The sequence below is a fragment of the Onychostruthus taczanowskii genome, unplaced genomic scaffold (genome assembly GCF_017590055.1).
Source record: "Onychostruthus taczanowskii isolate IOZ18803 unplaced genomic scaffold, ASM1759005v1 scaffold38, whole genome shotgun sequence".
Classification (NCBI taxonomy): Eukaryota; Metazoa; Chordata; class Aves; order Passeriformes; family Passeridae; genus Onychostruthus; species Onychostruthus taczanowskii.
Window position 1 is genome coordinate 5,559,734 of NW_024501237.1, and position 24,247 is coordinate 5,583,980.

The 24,247-nt window shown below is 36.5% G+C and overlaps 1 protein-coding gene across 4 annotated transcripts in view; it reads right to left on the reverse strand.

Annotated features, from left to right (window-relative positions):
* Positions 1 to 1,085: 1,085 nt before the first annotated feature.
* The window catches only part of LRBA (LPS responsive beige-like anchor protein), a 369,042-nt gene continuing 345,880 nt past the window's right edge, over positions 1,086 to 24,247 (reverse strand). For 3 of the 4 annotated variants that reach the window (XM_041411918.1, XM_041411917.1, XM_041411914.1), the window contains exons 54-57: positions 12,635 to 12,736; positions 11,218 to 11,432; positions 4,555 to 4,706; positions 1,086 to 2,618 (exon numbers count right to left, since the gene is read on the reverse strand). In XM_041411918.1, coding sequence (XP_041267852.1) covers positions 2,528 to 2,618; positions 4,555 to 4,706; positions 11,218 to 11,432; positions 12,635 to 12,736 — 560 coding nt within the window. In that variant the 3' untranslated portion in view covers positions 1,086 to 2,527. The remainder of the gene's footprint in view (positions 2,619 to 4,554; positions 4,707 to 11,217; positions 11,433 to 12,634; positions 12,737 to 24,247) is intronic. The other variant, XM_041411916.1, reaches the window with a different exon arrangement.

Here is a 24,247-nt window from a genome sequence, read left to right on the forward strand (position 1 = left end):
TCTCTTGAGGAATATTCTGCCAATACCAGCCAAATGAGGCCCAGCTGCAGGTTAATCCCTGGCACCTGTTGATATCTTTCAGGTGATCCATGTGACAGAGGTGCTGCCCTGAAGAGAGGAACAACTGCCCAAGCAGCTGGAAATTTAACCTGTTTTCCATCTCCTCACTAACAACATGAGGTGGGAACTACTTCACCCAAAGCTGAGGTCCCAACTGCACACCTGGGCCCCAGGGTGGTGTCCAATGTATTTGGGTTCACCTGTGGAAGGAGGGGATGTCCTACTCACCAGAGAAGTCCAGAACAGAGGTGTCTTCACAGGCCTGCTCATGGAGGAGAAGGTGAAGATGTCCTTTCCCTCAGAAAGGCTGCAGCACTCCAGAGGCAAAACACCACAATGCAGCAGCTGCTGCTTCCCAAGGAGGGTTAGATGCAACTCAGGACAGCACACACAGGTACAGCTGTGCTCCCAGTTTGGGAAAGCATTTCCTGATCCAATAGAGCCCTTTCAAAAACAAGCAACCTACCAAATCAACTCCCTGTGAAATATTTTGGCTCCAAGATCAGAAGCTATTATTTCTATCAATAATGAAGTGTTTCCTCATAAAGAGAAGACTTTCAGGATTTCCATTTAGCAAAATATACTTTTTTCTTGTTTGTTTTCCCTCCACCCAGTCTAGGAAAAACCACCCCTGGTTTGAGACAAACTCAAATTTAAGATCAAGATCATTCCAATTTCCCCTCAAACTCTGCTGATACAAGGCTGTGAATGTGGTTGAACTTCAGGAAATACGAGATACAAGTTTTGCGTAACAAATGTTCAGTACACAGAGCTCAGTACACCAGGCACTTCCCACAGACACAACCCACTACAGCCTTTGCTTAATCCCATCATCCTTGTGCTACACAAAACATGAAAATGTAACTACTGATATACCACAACCACCTCTGTATGAAAATGCAGAAAGCACAGAAAACACCTCTTCATACACACCAAAAGTACATTAAATACATCAGCTACAGCATCCCTTTCCTCTGTTAGGAACATATCCTGAATCACAAGAACCCAGTACTCCACTGAAGGTGTCAATTACAAATGTAATTTTATTTAATTTATTCACTCAAACTGAATTTTCTCATTCCAAATCTTTACTGAAAGATAGAATAGTTAAATGCTTAGAAAAACCAGGAACTGCTCTAGTAGGCAGCTAGAGAAATGTATGTATCAATACAGATATGGAATGTAAATTTCAACTCAGAGATCACAACATACAAAGGAGATTTTTATGCAATACAGACTTACAAAACAGTAACAGTTCTTTTCACAAATATTTTCACAGAGTTCTGCACAGCAATCTTGTAGAAAAGTAGATTTGTGCAACACCAAAATAACTTATTGTTCCTTAGTATAAATTATTTTTCATTTCCTAAAAGAAAGAGGTAATTTAAAATGACTAGGCAGGATCTGACTGGATTTGGTGGTAGCAAAATACAAAAGACATTGTCGCTATAGGCAGAAAAGGAATATGATGTGCTACAGTATTGCAGGGGCACATTCTGACGAAAAAGAAAGAAAAAGTGGCCTGCAAATCTTGTGCTTCTGCTGCTGTATAGGGACTGTGCACCAGCAAACCCCTGCTGCCTCCCTGCTTTCACAGTCAACCAGCAGAAATGTGCTTTGGAACTTGCCCCTGCTAAGAAACACCTACCTCTGCGGGCTTCTGGTTTGAAGCCTTCAAAACGGGCCTTTCTGATTTGGAGGAACAATCCACATTTTGGTGTGCTTTGAAGGAGATGCCAGGTAGAAACTAAAAAGGATTCACACTTGATGTAACACAAACTCTGTTCCCAATTTCTCTCATAACTGCACTAAACATACAACTAAAAAAGAACTAATTGTCTAAGCCTAGAAACATGCTTGAAGAGTAACATTGATGGAAATGATTTGCAAAGTTTAAAATTACATTAATCATAATTTAAATATTACCCCTTGATTTCCAGAAACTTCAGTGCTGATGTAGTACAATCATTTGGAAAAGTATGAGACAAAGTGTGGTACAAATAGCACAGATTGAAATTCCCCCAATACCATAATTAATTTCTGTTATGTTAAAATCATATTTTCCTCAAGGTTATAGATAAAGCTTCAGATGGAACATTTGTTTCTTCATAACATAGCTAGAATGTGAGTTTTAACCATGTTTACTTTAGGTTTCGTTTACATACAGGGATCAAAATAGACTTCTCATTGTGACTAAAAATATAGATTTCTTTTAACTACAGAACCCAGCAGCTGGTTTTCTGCTTCTTTGCCCTTCCCCCAAAAAAGTCAAGCGAGGTCTACAAAAATAGCAATTAACTTGAAAAAATAGGTTGCTTCTTCCAGCAAATTTCAGTTACATTCAGATGTAATAGAAGTATCTATAAGGAGCCGTGTGGTGGCTCGACCCCGAGGGAGGCAGTGCTGTGTGCAGCTCCCTCCTGGCCACAGCTGCTCCTGTCAGTGCTTGTCCAGGCCTCTGGGAAGGTCAGTACCTGGTTTGGTACTCGTGGTGCCAGCGATTGAAATCATTGTAAAAAACCACAATGCTCCCGGACGCCATTCCAGTCATTATGCACCTGAGGGAAGCAGATTGACTGGTCAGAAAACACACAAAGCACCGTGCAACAGTTTGTGGGGTCAGCCTACAGCTACACCCGGGAGCCGGGCAACACAACTGCTCACCAGCATTCCTGTCCTGCAAGGCCACTTGGGATTCCTCAGGATTACTCCTTGGCTGATTTTGGGGGTGTATTGGAGGGGGTATGAAGCCCTGGTGTAGCAGCAAAGGGAAGTTTCATTTCAGTTTCTACTCCCCCAGTTAAGCACATCTACATGAAGGAATTGGGTGTGGGCACAAGGCTTCAGTTGGAAATACTAAAACTGAAGGCTTTGATTGTTTTGGAAGCTCCTGAAAGCAATCCCTGGGCTTTCCCACTGAGACACTCTTTCTTTCTGAATTCCTTACCCTTGGCCTGCTAATGGAGTTCATTTAGATGTGTTTGAAAAGCCATGACCCTGACACAGTACACAATCAGTCTCTGGATCATTTTCTCTACAGTCTCATTAAAGCATTACAAAAATCAGAACTATAAGGATGTATAAAGTCCTGGCATTTGGGGGAATAAAGCCTTAGAATTAAAAAATTCAGAGTAAAAGACTGCAAATCTTTTCTTCAAAAAGAAGATTAAGTATGAGATCATCAAAACATTGCATTTTGATAGGATCACCTATTTCATGTCAACAGCACAATTTTGACTGTTTTTCTGTTACATTAAAATGTCTTTAAATAACTCTGAGTAATTACCTGTAATTAATCAGTAATTACTCCGTAAATACTCTGAGTAAATCTCTTCTTCTTCTTCCAATCCATAGTGCATAGGTTCTTAACTTGAGGCCATGGATAAATTTCTCTGTGTCCATATTAAATTTCAGTTCATTAATATGTCATTAATTAAATATTCTCTAAATGCCAAATTTCCAAGGTCTAAAATTCAACAGTTTTTGAAATACATTTAACAGCAAGGGCTTTTTTTTAATGGAAAACCTCTTCATCCAAAATGCTAATATTCTCTAATTACGCTTATCAAGAAGCTGTTCAGTGTTTCATTGAAGTTCACAGGTTTTACTGGTTTGGATTTTTTCAAGTTCATTTTGTGTAAGTTTTAGAAACACATAAAAATTTTAAAAACATTCAGTATGGATTTCAGTAAGTGGAAGGCTAAGAGCCTCAGCAACATGCTTTACCACATATGTGGACATCCATAAGGGATTTAGGAGACAAATCTGTTTGAAAAGTACACAGAAACACCATTTAGTAAATAAACTACAGCAAATAAAATCCTAGCCTGAAAGCTAAAGGTGTACAGATGAAATGGGAAACATCCATCTTATAAACAAACAATATTTTTGTGATAAAAGCACTGAAGTATTGTCAAGTACAGCTGCATTGGAAAGTGCAATGTGAAACTGCAATAAAAATTTTAACTGGTAACCTTCAGCAAGAGGATTGTTCCAAAAGGGTTATGCTGTATGTGGATAAAATATCTTTTCTAGAACTGAGAATGACACTTGCTTTGGCAAATACATGGATGTGTGGAGGGAATCTTCTTGTGCACCTATTCCAACTGTTCTATTTTTAACACAAAAGTCTGGAATTAGGAATGTGATTTGTCTTGTAAGTGAAAGAAGAGAGATGAAAGCACACATGTAACCTTCCCCCTCCATGTGACCCACACTGTACATTGGAGCAAACCAAGAATTCAGCCTATCTTGAAAATCTGCCAAAGAAAGATTTCTTAGATCTTGGCAGATTCCCCAAAGAGCTGAAATCCTGAAAAAGATTATCTGCCCTAAATATAACAGGTTACAAAAAAAACTTTTGCTAGCACAGAATTCTCAAGATAATCACCAGGATCTGTGATCCACAGAAAATCACAATCAGAACAACAAAAATGCACTTTAACTGTAAATATGTATTCCCCAATCCTCTTGTCCAGACCAGACTTGTCTCACCTTTGGTCATAGGACAGGGCCATGGATCGGATTCCAGCATCGCACCCTGGGTAAGCAAAGAGCCGTTTGAGGTCCCACACCTGCCAGACCATGACAACGCCGTTGTCTCCACCTGTGAGCAGATATTGTCCATCCCGACTCAGCTGAATGGCCTGGGGCAAAGCACAGGGAGATTTGTCAGATAAACGTGCGTGTGACTCTTACTTCCCCACTTTTCCTAGCAATAAAAGGTTTCACATTGATAGCTGGATGTCCAGGGAGACTCTGATATCAACACAAGCTTTTGGGAAGCAACATTATTGTTATGTTATTTTACCCAGCAAGAGAATTAATGCTCTTATGCACAAATCTTCAACACATTAGACGTGATAGTTAAGTCTCACCTCACCTGTGATTTATTCCATGTTCCAAAGATCCAATATGAGGTCAGCTAAAGAAATTTACTCTTCTAATTAGCTAGATTTACAAGATGCAGCAGCACTGGCATTAAAATATAGCACCTGACATTCCCCCAAGGGTCTTTAATACCAGCCTAGCAGAAGCTGAATGTTGACAAGAACTGAATTGTTATACGAATCACTAAAATTAATTTAGACCAGCACTTTTAGATTCCTGCACTTGATTAATAAAATAATGATCCACCTCTCTTACCAGGGACTATGTTTCCTTTTATCATCCATCCTGAAACTGCCTGTGAAAACTTCAATAGCATACACCCTGTTTTGTATGCATCATGGGGACTGATGGCAAATCTGTATTTGAAATATTTATTTGGGAACCAGATCATGAAGAAAGATGGGATATTATTGGTTTTCAGAGTCAAGACTTCTTCAAACAGGAATCTTCAATCTATTTTAATATTTCTTGTGTGCTTTTGGGAAAAAAATCGAGATACATACTGAATACCCAGAAGAATAAATTTTCCTTCTTTACCTGAAGACTATACCAGATGATATTACCAGATACTAAATGGAAAGGATTCAGGAGAAATCATTCTTAAATGAAAGATTTTCCGAGTGTAAATAAGCCAAAATGGGTCTTAAGGGAACTGAACTTGAATTTTTATTAGAGCAAGTGCTAATTTATGGCATGAGAGAGACCATGATCCATCCAGCCCAGAGGTCTATCTCCAACAATGGCAGCAGGAGATGCTGCCAGCCTGGTCAGCACACAGCTCTCTCCCCCTGTGCACTACAGCACCCAAAATCACTGGATTAGGAAGATCAGAACGTTCCTGTTCCCTTTAGTATCTATTTATAGAAATGCGGCCTATGAATTTTCTTAATTTTTTTTGAGCATGCTGATGCCTTCTGAGGGGGGCAAGAAATTGGCAGAAGTTTACCACAGGTTTATTCCATGTTTTGAGGTGATCCTATCAGTTTCATTGAATACACCACAGTCTTGTTGAGTATTACTGCATAAGAGCTCTCCATTCATCTCAGGCATTGCCTTCATCACTCTGTAAACTTTCAGCATTCCCCACCTCAAAAAGCATTGAATGAAGCTGATGCCCAACACCAATCCTTGGAAGACTCCATGACTGAAAAAATGTCAGCATTTTTTCAATATGGGTCTCAGTAATTACAACTACATAAACCCTGAGGAGGCTAAAAACTTCATCTGAAAGGAGGCTCCTGCCCTGTTGTTGTGCAGAAATGTAAGCAGTAGAAGATACCAGGCCCTGATTTTATAGCCTCACCCTCCATCTCTCCAGGAACACTTAAAGGTCTGCAGAATTTTCCAAAGAAACAAAACCAGAAAGTTGAATGGATTCTGTCATGTGGAATGACATCAGCATGAGCCACCAGCAATATCAAGACCCTTGAAACTACATATTGGACCATAATTAATAATTCCAAGTAAGCCCAAGCCTTTTCCTGTGCTTTCTTCCTGCTTTCAGTTGCCTCTTCTCCACTCTCTTTCTGACTTTTGCTCCCCAGCTTGCCTCTGTTTTTCCTTCTCTGCTCTCTGCTTTTAGATTTGTCAAGAATACTCAGCACAGAAACAGCCTGTCCTCTGTTCTGCTCTTTCTCCTCTGCTTCCTTATCAGGTCTTCCCTTTCCTTGCCCAGGGTCACAACCATCACATTTCTTGCCATGGAACTTTTGTGCACTTCTTTGTGAGGGATGACTGGTTGCAGGGAAAAACTGCATCCATGGCCTACAGATATTCAGTACAGAATACAGATACTAAGCATTATCTACAAATGTATTTAACCTAAGGTTTGTGAATCAGCTAAATTTGGGCAGTCTTTCAATGCAATACACACCCTTCACATCAGGATTAATTTGTGATAAATTTCAGCTGGCCCACCTTCTCAATAGAAAGGTGTAAGAATGGAGGACGTTCAGAGCAGTGGCTTTTAAATTCCATAAACACACTCTCAAATAAATTGATTCTTTTTGACTAAAACATTGTCAAAGCAAGGACATTGCCTCAAGATGATAGTCTACAAGCAAAACTCCAGCTCAGAAATTTAGATTCAGGAAACAGTAGAAAGAACTGAAGACAGGATTTTGCAAACATCTCTCTACTGAAATCTGTAATTATTTTGGCACTTGCAGTCTCTGTTTATACAGGTTTGTAAATATGCAAAACTTTTTACATACCTCAGGGAAAACAAGTTTGGGGCTTTTCTTAACATAGAGAATTTACAGCACACGCACCACAGAAAAATCAGAGAAACTAAAACACAAAAACGTTACGTACATGCAACACTGAAGTGTTTATACAGACTACTGACAAGCCTAGAAACCAAAATATACAGTGTGTGTAAGATACTGCTTTGTGAGCAGCACTAACTGAAGTCAGACATAGTGCATATCTGTATTTTTTGTATTGCTGCACTCTATTACTGTGATGCCAAATACATCCTGTAAGAATTATACGATGTGCGACACTTAGATTAAGATAGAGCTTCTATATTATGTTATAAATTTTGAGTGTTTACTGCAACAACTCCCAAGGAGTCAGAATGGATCACATTGCTGGAATTTTATTTCATACAATAACTTTAAAAGGAGTGTAATTGAAACACAAACATATACTCTAAACAAAATGTAACACTGAGCAAAAAAAAAAAGATAAACCTATTCCAGCCATGTTTTAAACTAAGATGACAAGCCATACATGTAAATTTAGACATAATAAAGCAAAACTTGTAGGGTTTTTCCAACCACAGCAAAGTATGGAAAATGGAATACTAATGAAGATTAGAATTGAGTATTCTGAATTGAAGCTTCTTCCTCTCCTCCCAAAAAATAAATGTTCCAACTATGAATTGCTTCTGTGATTGTTGCTATCAGAAATGTGCTAAGCACACCTTGAAAGCACAGGCACAAGGATCTTGAAAACTGTAATTTAGAGACTGTCTTAGAAGAGTAGAGTGAGAAAGGGGCAGAAAACAAACTGGTAAGACTGAAAATGATCTAGAACTAGCATGCACCGAGTGGATGACCACAAGATCTAACTAACCACAAAAGTATTAAAGAGATTATTCATTAGAAGCAAAAATCAATATGGGGTAGTTTTCTTCTTTATAACAATAGCAGCCTCCTAAGGGTATTTCCAAATTGCAGTGAAGACCGTGACAAATAATTATTTGCTATACTTATAAAATTCAGCTGATGAAAATCCATTAACCTTATGGTCATGGTTCACTTGAATTTTATACTTGAGGCTTTTACTGAAGAAATGCTATATTAAAAGGCAAATTAAAGCCATTAATCTTTAACTCTTCCACTACCTGCAACATGCAGTAGATTTTGTGATCTTTTGATTAAATAAAGTACAGGCTTTGAACCCTTACTAATACCTATGCAATTTTACTAAGTCATTTGCTTGTCATGAAGACAAGATGTTGATTTATTTAATTTTTATTGTTTATAAATAAATTTCTCAGCCACTTGCCTAAAAATATATGAAGGGATGAAGGAATGAATGAAGGGATAAAGGAATGAATGGAAGAAAAAGGTGACCCTGTCACCATTTCTGTTTCATGATACGCCCTGCAAGATTTAACAAACGAAAGGATACTTTTACTCCCAAGTACTCCAGCTGGTATAGAGGGTGACATGAATCAATTTTACTGTTCTGCTTTTCCCCAGCGTAGTTTATCTGCAATTCTGCTAGGTATGAAACTGAAACAACCCTGCAACTAATCTTTCTCACAACATGAGCTTCAGACTCTCAAATAATCCCCAAAGTGCACAATTTCAGCAATATTCTAAAAGCTGCATTTTTGACTTGTATTTCCCTGGAAAGTCTCAAAAGTTTGCACAAATCCCTTTTAACGTTTCAGGTTTTTGAAAGGCAGTGCTTTGTAAAAAGGCAGAGCTGACACTGTGACAGCCCTGGCTTACAGCAGCAGGAGTCTTGTGGGTACTTCCACATTTCAAAACAGACTCAGGAAAGGAAAATAAATTGGTTCCTCTGGGTGAAACAGCATACAGTCTTTGTTTAGGATAAAATAACTTTACCTCCCAGAACAAGCAGACTATTTAGAGTTAAAGGTATTCATTAAGATATCTAAACACTACACGGTAGATGTACTGCGATATGCCTAAGCTTCACTGACCAATACAGTATTTAAAACAAAAACAGGTGGAAGGCATTGATTAGACCCAGAATTTCCCCAGAGGTTCTGAATTTTTTTATGGCAGTTTTCTAGCACAAGAATACAAGAAAATGAGAATGCTGATCCCAGCGTCATATTGAAAACTGCTAGTTTTACCAATAACATCCTGAAATACTGGCCCATAATGACACAGGAAAACCGAAGCTGTTCTATTACAAATTCCACACTTATGACCTTTTTCCTTCCCTTTTCTATCCTCCCCAAGCAAAAGCCAATGAGGAGAGTTTGTCAGCACAGCCCATGGGTAGGTGCTATTCATTTTAAATGCCCCACTTTAATCATGCAGTTGCCACTCTCCTTCAGCGATGATGTAGTGCAGAAGCACTGGCAGAGACGCTGTAGGTTGTTTAAGTGTAAAGCTCAGCTCGGACCACTGGGACAGAAAGAAAACAAAACAAAACAAAATAAACCCCAAACCCCTCTACAAACATAATTCTGGCCCACAGAGAGCAGAACTCCAATTGCCTTCAGCAACATTCCTAAAGCTGTGGGTACTGACTGAAACACTACAGAAATTGTTTTAGCCAGCAAGGGATTTCTAGATATTTTACAGATTTGCTGGCCTAGCTGACAACATAATCACAACTGAAAGTGACAGATTATCAACATTATTAATGTAAAAAGAGAAAACACTGTGATATGGTCTTGCTTTACAGAAAGAACTCTGGGATGAAGGGTAGGCTGAAAATCTCAGAAGTATTTGTACAAGGACGGCTGAAGGTACAATTTCAGGGAATTGATGCAAAAATCTACATTAATTTGGAAAAAATGTCTGGGGACAGAAATATATACATTCTTACTTCACTTCCACAGCCTCAAACCTGCACCTGTGGCTGCCACAAAAAACAAAAGTTATATGCCCCCTAATCCACTGCACTCTCACTATGGAAAAGAGACCTACACAGAAAGTTATTTCTGCATATTCCACCACAAGCATAGCTGAAATTCTGAATGGATGACATAGGGATACTGGATTAGCAGAGCATAGTACACAATAGGAGTTTTAGAAGGTTTTAAGTGGAATATACTGAACTGTACCAGAAACTTCAGTGCTAATGAAGCAGTTCCACACAAGCTATAAAGTGCAAATAAGGAATATCAAAATTCTTTAAAATACATTGACACATTCTTCTATCTTTAGCATGGAAAGAAGTCCTCACAACTTTTCACAACAGCTGAAAGAATGCCAATAATTCTGTAAAACAAACATGATGGCAGAGAGGGATTTTCTTCCTGACATGTGTAATCCAAATAAAGGAAAAAACTTTTGAGAGTTTTCAACTCAAGAGAACATTGGAAATCCCAGCAGCTGAGTTCCTGGGATCTTCCATCAGATTACAAAAATCAGCTTGGAGGTGTGGTACTTCAGTACAGCTGGCAGCTTCTGCTCTGTTTCATAGATACTATTACACAGGAACTGTCAAGAGACCTTAATTTTGCATTATAAAATAATTTTTATAAAGCCATAGGCTTAAAATGCCTACTGCATAGTTATGGACTTGCTCCAGCTCTCTTGCAGCTAAAGATGTGGAACTCTGCTGCCTGCTTCACAAATGCCAAAAGGCTAAAAGAGTTGAAGTATAGATATATCCCTATAAACTTCCTGGAGTTCAGCACAACACATGCTAGCTGAACCAGGATGCAGGAATGCAGTCAGAGATGCCAAAAGAAAGCATCCAAAATAGCATGACCACTGACCTCCTGCCTTCAGACTGAAAAGTAAAGATGCAGCACAGCCTCTCCTGGTCAGCAGTTAGTAATATTTGTGTTCTCCAGCTCAAGGAAATGACAGTATTCCTAAACACAGTATTCCTTACTTTATGAACAGAGTTATTTTACAGTTAAAACTATAATAAACACTTTCTAATGTTATTAAGAGTACATGGTCCCCTTAAATGTTTTCAGAATGCTGCTATGCTATGGTCTGGTACCACATATTCATGGTCTGGCTATAGAAAGAGTCTCCACACAACCCCAGCATTGACAGCTTTTCTCCATGCAGTTAGCACACACTTGAGGACACTCACCCTTATCTTGTCATCTGTTTCCATAGTGGCCTGCAGTCTCCCATTCACACTGAACACACAGAAGAGGCCATTTTCATAATATATGACACAATGGCCTTCTCTGGAAGCTTGAATAAGTTTTGGTCTCAGGCAACTTTCGGGACCTTGTAATCTTTCGGGACCTTCTAACGTCCTCAGTAGATCTCCATTCATAGAATGTATGAGACATGGTCCTTCTAGTGAGACAGAATAGGATCTCAGGTTATTGATTTATATGCTCAATTATAGACATAATTTTTCAAATAGTGAGTCATGACTTCTACTTAAATAATCACTATTTTATTACTTTATAATGATTGTTACCATGTTTAGGTGAATTGCGTATGACTTCAAGGGTGCCAGACACTAAGATAAACAGTTTATCCCTTGAAAGCTTTGCATTAAGGTATAAATTCCTAGATTGCCTTCTGTGGATTTTCTTTTAAAGCAGGTAGTAGTTAATTTTACTTTGAGAGTTAATTTTAAGATTATTTAATTGTGAATAATTAAACATACTGAAACTTGAAATGAGATTATCAAAACACAGACACACAGAGCAAGAATAATGAATTTACATATGTAGGTATTCTACAAGTGTATGTTTTCATATTAAGATTGGAAGCCATACACAGCCCACTAAATATTTGCTTTTTTAACATGTTTTGACAAATACCTGCTTTGCACATAAGCCACGCAAGTTCACGTGCATAATGCAGAAATGCACACAGGTACATACCATGAGTACATCCAATTCTAAGAAGTGTCTCTGAGTAGCTATTTTAGAAACACTAAAGTAGAAAGATACTAATTCCAAGAAATTTACAGTTTAAAAATAATTGTGGACAATTAAGCAAATAAGAAAATTATATAGAATATCTACAGAATCAACATCACTCTTCATAATTTGGCTGCTAAAAGCAGGTCTTTGAGAATACAAACGAAGCATATGAGAGGCTCTGCAGCCAAGCTGAAAGAGCCTGAACAGAATTACCAGTAGTTTATACACACCCTTCATCAAACAAACAGTCTGGTACTTTGTCTTTCTCTCAAAACTAATTTTTGCTTCCCCTTTTTGAGAAGTTATCCATTACAGCCACTCTTCACCATCCTGGCCCTCAAAGGCTGTATCCAACTATGTTATATGCAATTACACACCGGATAAACAAACAGAAATAGCAATCAGGAGGGAAACTGATGTGGTTGCCTCTTCTTATAAATGTCTGAATAATCCTCAATTTCAACATATTGAAATAGAGGTTTCTAATTCCACAGCAACTAAAAAAAAGGTTAGTAATAAAACCACCATAAAGTTTATAAATTTTACTACCTGAGACTATATTCCTCTTGGCATTAGGATTATAGCTTCACAAACAGAAATAAACTACAAGAGCTACCTTACCTTTTGAACCACTTATTACCAGGCCGAGCTCAGCACAAATGGCAGCACAGGTGATCTCATAGTCATGTCCTGTCAGAACAGCTCGAGGAGTTGCAAAATCACCTTCAGTGAAAAAACAAAAAAAGCAATCTTGGTTACAATCTATTCCCAAAATCACCGCTTTCCATCACTGAAGCACCTTCTGTTTCCTTGCTCTTTGAGTACACATTGCTTACAAATCACTTCAATGCTCCTGTTTGCATACAGAAGTGTTGTACTCCTACCTGTGTAGTACAGCAGCAGCACCCTGCCTGCATATTTACTGAAAGTCAGGTGTGCAGTAAAACCAACCAAAGTTGGCTTCCCCTCCCTCTCTCTACCCCTCTAATTTATATTTAGTGGATGGAGAGATTTAAGTCAATTACTACCCTTTCCTACAACAGGCATTAGTAAATGCAAGTATCACTAGAGTAGATATCAAGAGAAGACACCTAAAGTGCCCAAAGATGAAGGAAAATTTCCAGTGACTGATTTTATTTTAACTTATTAACAGTGCTGAAATCTCAGCTTGAAGTCTAGTTCTCTGCAAGATGTGGAGTTCGACCACAGTCAGTATGAGTTTCTGATGGAATTGCAAAGAAGTCCCACTCAAACCCAACATTAATGTTCCTACTAGACATTTCCCTGCCACAGGAACTGGTTTTTTTTTTTTTCAACTTCTCTTTATACTCAAACATATATAGATACAGTAAAAAAAAGAATTGTATTTCTCTTTATAATCAAACATACATAGATACAGTAAAAAAGTAGAATTGTACAACTGGCACATTTAAAGGAAAAAATATTAATCTCCAGGTCAAGGCTGAGAAAGGGTAAGCAAATGCTATAAAACTCTTTAAATAGTTTTATATCTTTGCTCATAGGTTATTCACTGCCCTCTTCAAGAGTGTTAGCTCATTCATAGCATTCTACAAAGCATTTAAACTCCAAAGGATATTTCTTGGGCAATGCTATTATGTAGTTTTCAAAAGGTTTAGATGAGTTTTTAAGCAGCAGGGAATAATTTTACTTCACAATGAATGATGATATGTGAGACACCAAAAAAGCAGTAAAGCAGTGGTAAAATCGAGCTCTTTTTTCACTTGAAAAAGAGATGGCTTTACAAAGACACAGAGTAATAGTGGGACCAACTGACTCCATTAGTTACTAAGTTAGCATCAATCAAATTACATTTGGGGTTGTAAATTTAAAAAGATAAACCCAGCATAATGTCATTAATCTGTCCATGTAGAGCAGCACCAGCAGTACTGGTACTGAGCATTATTAGTGATCATGGAGCTGTATTTAAAGGGATAGATTCTCAGACCCTCCATGAGAGACTTCTCTGCAAAAGAGGTGTAAGATGTGGGCTTGCATAAATATTTTTACTCAAACCATTTATACCACCTCCCAAAACATCTGTGCAGCTGCCACATTCCAGTGGCTTTTAAGTAAAGGTCATAATCTCTGACAAAGTCTCAAATTAAAAATTTTGACCTTCCAAAATTTGATTTATTCTGCAGTTAGTACCACAATTTGTACCAACAATACAAAATCTTGAGAAGTAAATAAATCTATTTCTTCTTAGATATAGCCACAGACACTATATATGTGTGTTCATACATGTACACACCCAGGCATGTACGCTGCCAGCACTTTAAAGGTGAACATGCTTTAGAGCAACTTGCTGAATCGTTCTAATCTCTTAAGAAACAGTCATTAGAATCTGTCACTTTTGTTCCATATAATGTTTGAAAAAACAGACTCAAGCCCAGGAAGTATGGCAGACAGCTCAGGAGCAAAGGAAAAAAACTCCCAACAAATTAGAAGCATAAGGGTGGATTTAATGACCTCTAGATACTTCTCAGGTGGCTGATCCCGTGAATTTTGCTCACAAACTTTCAGAGCAAGCTGCTCTATTGAACCTTGCCCCACTAAACATGGGCTGGGCACCTCAGACGATTCATAAATAAGCTCTATATAGCCAAGCCACAGACCTGCAGTTTTAGGGGAAAAATGTAACAGCAACTGTAACAGTCATACTATCCAGTAACAATTTAATGTCACTGACCTAATTCTTTCTCCCTGTCACTACCAAGCCCTAAAATGCGGCAGCTTTGTGCATTTTAAAGGTCTTGTTAGTTTGTTTTCTTTTAAATAAGCTGCCTATATTAGCAAAATTTTAGAACTCTGGTTTTATTGCTTTCTTCTGCTTTCAGAAATCGAATTAACACATACTCGCATAGGTCAGCAAGGAATTAATCTAATTATACACTCCACATTAATGAAACTTTTGAAATCAGAAAATTACAGGAGGTAATGAATGTAAGATGTTGGAGTTAGAAGCACTTATGAGAAGCAATGCCTGAATGAATTATTAGGACTTGCAGATACACAAAATCATGAGAGTAAACTTATTGCTTACAGCAACTACATTATTATGGGCTTTATCTGCATAAGGTTGTCAGCAACTACATCCGTTAAATGTAGGAGATAAGACTCTTAAATCAAGAAGTAGAAACTTAGCATATATATTTATCAGAGTTCACAGAAAACAAAATTGCCCAAGTAACACTTACAGTCTATTCATAATTTGGACTTGACTTCAAACGTAACAGAGTATAAATGTACAAGGGGAAGGATCAGTGTTTCATAGATTGTATCAACTGTTTCCTAAGTTATATTTGAAATAAAAAAACACTAAAGCAAAACAAACAAACAAAAAAACCCCCACCAAAAAAAAAAAAAAACCCCAAAAAAAAAACCAAACCACCCAACCCGAATGAACAAAAAAGGGAAGAAAACTAAGTAGTATCTTTAAAGAACGTAGGATTTGAATAGATACTGTAAAAGAAGAGCCATGTGAAAAGTCAGGCTGACTCCTTTGATAAGAATGTCAAGTATTTAGGGGTTTCCAAGCCTGATTTCCCAAATAATGGGGTCAACTTAAAAGCTGGTCATAGAGCAGAACAGATTTCTTTAAAAGCTTTTAAACTGTTATTGATTCAAAAGATTGTCATGGTTTTCAATAATGCAAAGAGAAAATTTTATTTTGTTGCTGGTTTAAGGGGCACCACTTCAAACTTTTCTAAATTGTTTTAGAACAGACTCACAGACCCCTTTCAAAAGCTAGGGAAGTGACTTCAAAGGGAAGAGAGCCTTTGTCCGCTAAGCAGGTTTACGACCACTGATGCAAACCCTAAGTAAGGGCTGAAAAGAACACACAGAGAATCTTTATGGAGATCCTTAAGGAAGATGACCAAGTCAAATGAAATTAAAGATAGTTCAAATCCCAGCACTTATAACCAGGACACAATAGTTTTACAGATGTGCTTTTTTCAGTGCAGGATATAGTGATATCCTAAGACTATCCCACCACTGGATCGTTGCTTGGAGCTGAATTCTGTGACATTCTTAATGCCACATTCACATTGCTACAAATGCCATCAATGATTTATTTAAGTCACAGGAGGCACACATAAAGTTACTATCTAGGAATGGACAGAATATTTTACCTTTGCAGCAACCATTCAAATTATTTCAAAAGAACTCACCTACATTCCAATAAATAATTTCTGCAAAGCTGTTTTCCCATAGAAAATAACATAAAATATCACTCTTACTTAAGTGACTAAAGTACATTTTAAATCATAAAATTCAGGCTTCAGAAGATAAAAGAAGAGCATGCGATATCATGTCAGCCTGTGGTGATATATCAGTGAAAAAATGTTAGGCTTTTGGAGACTATGTTTAAAAAGGAACAGTGGGATTACAGAAAAGTCAAAACTTTCTTCCATTTTAATGACATCCAGAAGAAGAAAAGGCTTACTGGAGAGAACAAGAAATTGGTTTGTATTACTGGGTCTCTCTCTGCTATTTTTTTCAGCTTTGGTGATGTTACAATACAAAGCAGGATCATGACATTTTAAATCCATCAGCAAATTCCATTCGCTTTCTTTATTTTCAGCACTAAGCTGTAAAAGCTGAGCCAAACACAGGAACTCATTTGAAGAAAAATATCTTCCTAAAAGAAACCAAATGAGAGATTAGCTAAAAAACTTACTTCACAATTAAATATGAGATACCTTTCCTACTATTTATGGGTGAGATAATATTATGCAACACATTAAAATATAAATATTTGACTGTGCTCCTTTTTATGTTTTATACTGAGAAGACAGTTAATTATTATGTCACAGAGATCTAAACAGCCATTTCTAAATTATTCTCTGATTGCAGAGGCTGTGGGGCACTTTTAAATGGCAAACTAATTATGCAATTTTATGTCAATACAAAATCCAAATCAAATGAAGCATCAGTTAATCTGTCTTTTTACCTATTTTTTGCAAAAGTGATTGAGTGCCGCCTTAGAATGATACATCAACCAAACCAAACTATACATGTAAGAAAGGCATTCTAAAATTAATTTTTAAATTTTCCCAATTTGGAAGTTGCTTTTTATGATTAAAAAATAAGGAAAACAATAAAAGTTTTGAAATAAACATGGGAAGTATAGATGTGTGTACAGAATATAGGACATCTAGACAAAAACGCTCTAAGCAAAATGTAGGTAAATCAAGAAAACTAATTTAGTGCTAAGGTCCTATGCTGATTATATGGCAGGTTTCAGACTTTAATTGCATGAAAGTGATAACTGTCAAATATTATATGAAGTCTGTGCATTAATATTATTTATAGATCACATAATCGGCCAAATGATTAGAACCCCATTTCACTGGCATGGAAAATTACCTGATGGATGAGAGATCTTACTCAAGTGATACCACACAAAATCGTTGAAGTATTCCTAAAGTTTCAGTTTGAATATTTTTTTCTTTGTAAATAAGAATATTTATATAACAATATAATATTTTCATATTATATAGGAACTTCATTGTTGTCTGGTTCTTCACGTGACACTCCATCCGCATTTCCTCTTAATTCCTTCAAACTACTTCCCATCTGTTCAGACTTATTTTACCACAAAAAGTACAACCTTATGCCAAGATGCAAGTTTTGGTTTTGTAAAAAAACACTTCAACCCTGTATTTTTTGAAAAAGGAACATCTTTGAACAATGTATCATTCTATCCTGAAGCAAAGTCTAAATATGCAAAGCACAGGATATGCTATAGTTTGTTCAGTAAGGAAAAAGTACATTAGATTTATCTTGTAGGATTCCTTTCAGTAAATATAATCCAGGAGGGTTTACTATACTTAGCTCAGTGTCACTCAGTGCAACAAGTGACCAGCATTCAGTCAGTATTAATGAGAGATTTTTCATACATGCTGTGTCATAAAAACTATGTTTTTAAAACAAACAGAATAAGGAAGAAGATCTAATAGGCCTTCATAAACTGTTATTCAGAGTTCAAAAGTCAATAATCCCTAGCCTCTTAATTCCTACACCTACATGTTCAACACAAAACTTTCTGAAACAGGTTCTCTGTAAGTGGGGATTCATCTGCTGCAAGTCCTGGAAGTCATTCAGCAGGACTCCTCCCACTGAACCCAGGCATTTTTGAAGCCCCTGGAAAGTATCTGCAGGTGAATATTCGGGGTCAGAGAATACTGATATTTTAATATTTGCACCATCCTGACTTCATAAACTGTTACTTAAATGGCAGCTTTGAAGTTTTAGAATACTGTCATTTTTGTCTGATAATGTTCTAAAACACGTTTATGAAGGGGTTTTTTCTGTTTATACTAAAAAAATAATCGATTTTCTTCATACTTCTCTCTTTTGGTTTATAGTACCATTACCTAGAGAGTTCAAGAAAAAAAGACAAGAAACCTAAACAGAAAAGGAAAAAAATAATAAACAAGCAATTATTTCAGTCAGAAATAGCAGCTACTGAGAAATTGTTGTAAGATAAACTAAGATAACTACATCTAGTTTAAATCTATACAGTATTTCATAACCTGGGCAAAATATAATCTGAGATGAGAGGTTTCATGATAATTCCACTTAGTTTGGCACATTTTTATGATCTTTATATTTCCACTTATTAAAATACATCAATGTAATTTATTCTAAAGTCTGTGCTTGAGCTATTTCATTACTTTTATAAAGGTCATTTCAAACTAATACTACCACCAGTAGTATATTGTACTACAGAGATGCTTACCACCTTTACTTACCAATGTAACTGGGAGTGCTGGTGGCATACACCAAGTTCAGAGAATACATAAGTTAGAGGTCTTTTTACAACTCTTTAAACCAGATACTTTTGCAATGAGACAGGGAATAACTCCAATACTTCCACGGTGCTAGTGCTACTACTAGAATTTTGATCCAGAAACACTTAAAAATAATTACTCACCAAAGTCAGAATTTATGTATTGATCAAATAATTTTTATAACATTTATGCTGTGATCTTATTCTAGACTATAAATTATTATATCTTCTGCACTACTCTGTTCTGTCTTACATGGTATAGACTTGAAACTGAATGGTGTTTTTTCTCAGCAACCAACCAAGGTAAATAAATGTGATGCATTAGCACATCATCCCACAACTCTGTATATGGTGCACATTAAGGTTGTATTCATTTACCATCTGAATGTAATTCCCTTTTACCACATCAGCTATTAGTTACAAGTCATAAATAGAGCATTGTTTTTCCTGGAATTCAAAGGTCTGTGTTGCATCAAACAGTACTAAATATCTTTATCCTGCTGGAAATTCCATGCATCCCATTTTAGTAACACCTGAAGCTGGGTACTGCCAAAAGAGCAGCATCCAAACTCCTTCTGTGTTTCCAGTCTCAACATACATACATCCTTGGTTGCCTCAAAACTTGCTCTACAATGCTTCTTTGAATTACTGATTGACAAGTCCTGAAACACAGTCTTTTAGCTAGCTGAAAACAAGGACGATAGAAATGCTACACTTAAGTAGGACATACTTTTAGCCAAAACAAATATTTATGGCACACAGACTTACATGCTTATCGCTACCAAGCCACTATGGCTGCTTAGCTGCTTTCCAAACTATCTGTGAATGCTGTTGCAAGCTCTTTTCAATGAAGAACTTGTCCCCATAGGTATCTGTGACACAACTCGTGGCATTATATAAATACAAAATTATCTGTCCTGCATGCCATCATTGCAGATTTCCAGATATACCAGAATTCATCCACCTGTTCTTCATCTTTTTTCCAGTTTAATTGTGTGGAAGGTAGAACCATCATTTCTACGTGATTTACAGAGTACCTGGAGGCCTCCATACAATGACGTTCAATGAGGCCTCAAACTCTTTGAGGTATCAATGTGTTACAGGTGAAAGAAGAAAGGACAGTGACCTTTTGTGGCTGCAGAATTTAAGGCTCTGTTCTAGATTCATGCAGATTGCCTAAGTCCTTGTTACCTGTGAAGCTACAGGGAACTGTGGGACCATTTACAGCATCAGGGGTTCTGTCCACTAAGCTTTCATGAGGCTTTCAAGGCTAACATTGACTAATGCAATAAATGTTAGGTAAAGAATATTTATTGGTTGCTACACCTTTCAAAAACATGTTACGGATACTTTTTCCAAGCTTTGTGTATCTTCTCTATGATATACTCTATACTGAATTGTATTTGTAACACACATAAAAAAATGTAACACTGCGCTTGTTAAAGCCCTTTAAAATAAAAAGAAAAAAGTAATCAATTTCTTTTTACGGTCCTACTTAACAAAACACTCCTGAGCTATTTCTGTTTTGGTTCATATGTTGAATTTAAATTCACATTGTATTTTCTCCCATAATTTCAACAAAAAAGATAAAAATTATACTACAAATGAATTTTTTTCCTCCAAAATGTGAATACGTAGTTTTAATTTTTTACTATATAGTGCTTAGGAGCCATTCCTGAGATCAGCTTCAACTGGATGCCAGCAGATGGTGCTGAAGGACTCTAGCTTTACATGGAACATTGTCCTCCCCTGCCATTTTCGAGAAACAAAGAATATTTGTTACATCCGTAGTAAAACAATGTTACACTAATACTGAATTATTTACTGGCTATTTTTTTAAGAAGGGCTCACACAATAATGTATAAAATGTGTGCAGGGGTAAAAAAATAAAAGTGCTATTGAGTACCTAAAGGAGCATGTGCAGACTGTCCTAAAACTCAGTGCTGGAGCAACACTCTTTTCCTACCAGGCTGACTTCAGTAAACTATCGCATTTATAGCTGCAGCAATTTCAAACATATTTTAGTATATTGAGGCTCTGAAAATTTTTAGCCATTCTGGTAGACAGAAAGTAACAGTAATAGGAGAATTTCCATTACTAACTAGCCTGATTAGTGATTTATGGACATTTTGATACTCCTGCCACTTAGCACGATAAATGAAAAAGGGAACACTAGCACGTAAGCTTTTTACAACTACTTCCCAATTCAGTTTTTAAAGAGAAGCTGCTGTTAAGGAAATTACTTTCAATTTTTTAAAAATAATGATTAGAATTCTAAATAAATATTTATACTATAAAAATTCTTTGGAAATGTGGACCCTCATCTTCTCTACTACTATTGGTTTTGAAACGAATTTTGAAAATAGAAGTCCAGGTCATGCAGACCTGGCAACCAAGACATAGGTTAATTCAAGATGAGGATGAGGGAAGAAGGCAAAAATCAGTTTTTTGGCTACTGAGTTAACAGCAGACACATGACCTGCTTGAAATCAGTGTGACTGATAACTGTGTGCAGAGAGAAGCATCTACGCAAATCCTCACAGAATGCAACTTTACCGAATTAGTGTGTCTGAGTACAAAGAAATTATAACCCACAACATTATTCTTCAATCAACCAACACAAAGATGCTCCTCAGGTATCATTTCAAAGTTTAAATTGCTTGCATTGTCCACTTAATGATGAAGCACTCACAAAAAGTTTTAAATTTCCAACTGAAAAATGTCTGCAGCAGTTGGTGAAATACAGATGTTTTTTCTTTTACTATAATTACCAATACAATTAAAAATAATGATTTCTCTAGTCTCAAGATCATAGCTTTAATGTTAATAATGATTTATAATTATTTTATAATACACACATCATACATATACATATATTTAATAATAAAAATAATGTAAATTGATAAAAGTCTTGCAGGTATTCAAATATTTATTTAGGAATTCCAGCTAAATAAAAACTAATAAAAAACACAGTTTCTTTTAAAAGTAGCTTGGATAGGAACAAGTCTGTTTTTCAGCAAGAAATGTGATTGATTTTGAATCCTTTGGGAGATATTGAATTTTATAAATTGAAAAGATTATGCATTTTAAAAATTTGCATCTGAGAGAGACATTCTACACATTTTCAATAGCAAAACTGTTCAGTGATTCTTCCCAATTAAATCTTAGTTAAATACAGTAATTGTATTTTTAAATATGAAATCAAGCGCTTACATTCACATGAGTCCTACACAGCTACACCACAAAACCCATTTATTTCCCACCCTCTAAAATATAGTACCCTCTAAAAAATATAAAGCTATGCAATGAAAGCACCCCATAGTCCTCGTGATGCAAATGTGATACAGAGAGTAACATTTTCTAGTTTTACGGGCTAACATAAAAGAGGTAATATAATTTGTTTTATTCACATATGTGTGGAAGATCAATGCAATAACTCAGAAAAGAGTCCATTAGTATTAGCAGTAGTGATACAGTTACACATGGACTGTACATTTCATAGCACTGAAGATTTTTATCAGTCAAGCCTTAATTTCCTTAACAAATAAAATTTCTAATTAAAAATATTTTAGTTTTTTCAAAATATGAAAATTAAAACCTAATTGTGGACACATTTGTAGATATTTGAAAGCAACAGAACCATATTTTCATATTCCATTAATAAACCAAGAATAGCAGAAAAACACTTTATCTTCAACTGGACTACAGAAATGCCTACCATTTTTTAATCACAAACCATTTCAGAAGCATAAACAATACTAAGACAAATTTACCACCATAAACCTCCCCTTCAAGAAAGTACACGCAAACAAAATAGCTACAGTGAAAAACCCAAAACCTTGAACACTTTCAGATTTACACCCACTAACATTCATGACTGTCCTCTACCTGGTCCATGTAGGTGAGGGATTATTTAAGAAAACTGGAGAAAATAGGATATTCCAACTACAAAATCATGTGTTGGTAAAGGAATACCACAAGTGTGTGTATAGAAAGAGATTTGGTGACAATTTTTAATATATAACAGCTAGAGATGACCTCCTATATATTAATATAACCAATACAGCAAAACAAATAAAGAAACACCTTGCTGAAAGGAATTTGCATGGAAGTGGCAAAGATATGAGAATGTTCAATACACTTTATAAGGGAGAGATCAAGGACAAGATAATTCCTGAAGTATTTTGTGAAAACAGGTTTCAATAGATACAGAATATCCTTCTATAAGATCTCATGGGCAGTTAAGCCTCCAGAAAACAAAGGAAATAAAATACTAGTGAATGCAGTACAGGGATAAGACAGACAACATCCCAGCTGCCACAACTCAGAGCTCTCCAGTGACTTTGACACAGGAAAGTCAGGCAGAAAGATCAAAATAAATGAGGTATTTCTGAAACAGTGTAAGCAACAAGGTACGAGCAAAGAGACAAATCCCGGAGAGCCACACATAGATGAGATGTAACTAACAAGGACATCAGAAATAACCTTCTAAAACCACGAAAATATGCCAAGTTTCCTCAATAAGCTGTTTTGTTATTAAGAGCAAGCAATACCAGTAGATGATGCTGCACAAAGTACTTCAAGAAACGGTCAGTTGCAGTTAGACAGCGTACACAAGTAAAACCAGCAGTGAAAACTGTAGTCTCAACTAGAGAATACCTGAAAGAGGTAAATGTTTAGTACTCAATTGACCTGATAATAGTGAGCTGAGGATACTGTGACAACGAATAATCCCAGAGCTACAACAATTGTTTCACGGATGTTGCGTGGGGGTCTGCAAGACTAAAAAACGTTTTGTGTTGTTTAAGAAGCAGGAAAAAGAAAAATTAGAGAGTAGTATGCTTAACCCCGACAAACAGAAAAATACTGGCAGGACATTTACATTTTTATATATACACAGACAATTTCCTACAAGAAAACAAGGAGATGAGTAACAGCTGACTTGGATTTGTTCTGAAAAAATCATGTCAAAGCTATTTTTTTCTTGCAATGGCAAAGTAACAGGACGTGTTCTGAGAGACCACATATTTTTACTTTAGTAAGAACTCCAGTGCTGTTGCATATGAGCAATTTCTTAAAGAAAACAGGGAAGCACACATTCAGAAGATACTATTATATATTGGAAAGCTATATTCTGAGAGCTATTCATTGTCAAAACGGTAAATGTATTGATGGGCATTCCTGAACTGTGTACTAGCTAACATTTCCTTTAATGACCAATTTAATAGAATAAGACTGCAAAGTATATTTGCAGATATGAGTTGCTGCAAGGCTGCTGGAGGACAGGATGAGAATTCAAAGTAAGTTTGACAAATTGGAGAAACAGTCTAAAAAAGAATACACTTCAGAAAGTTTAAAGATGAGATTGCACAGCTAAACTACACAGAGAAGGAGATACAAGTGAATAGATTCTTCAG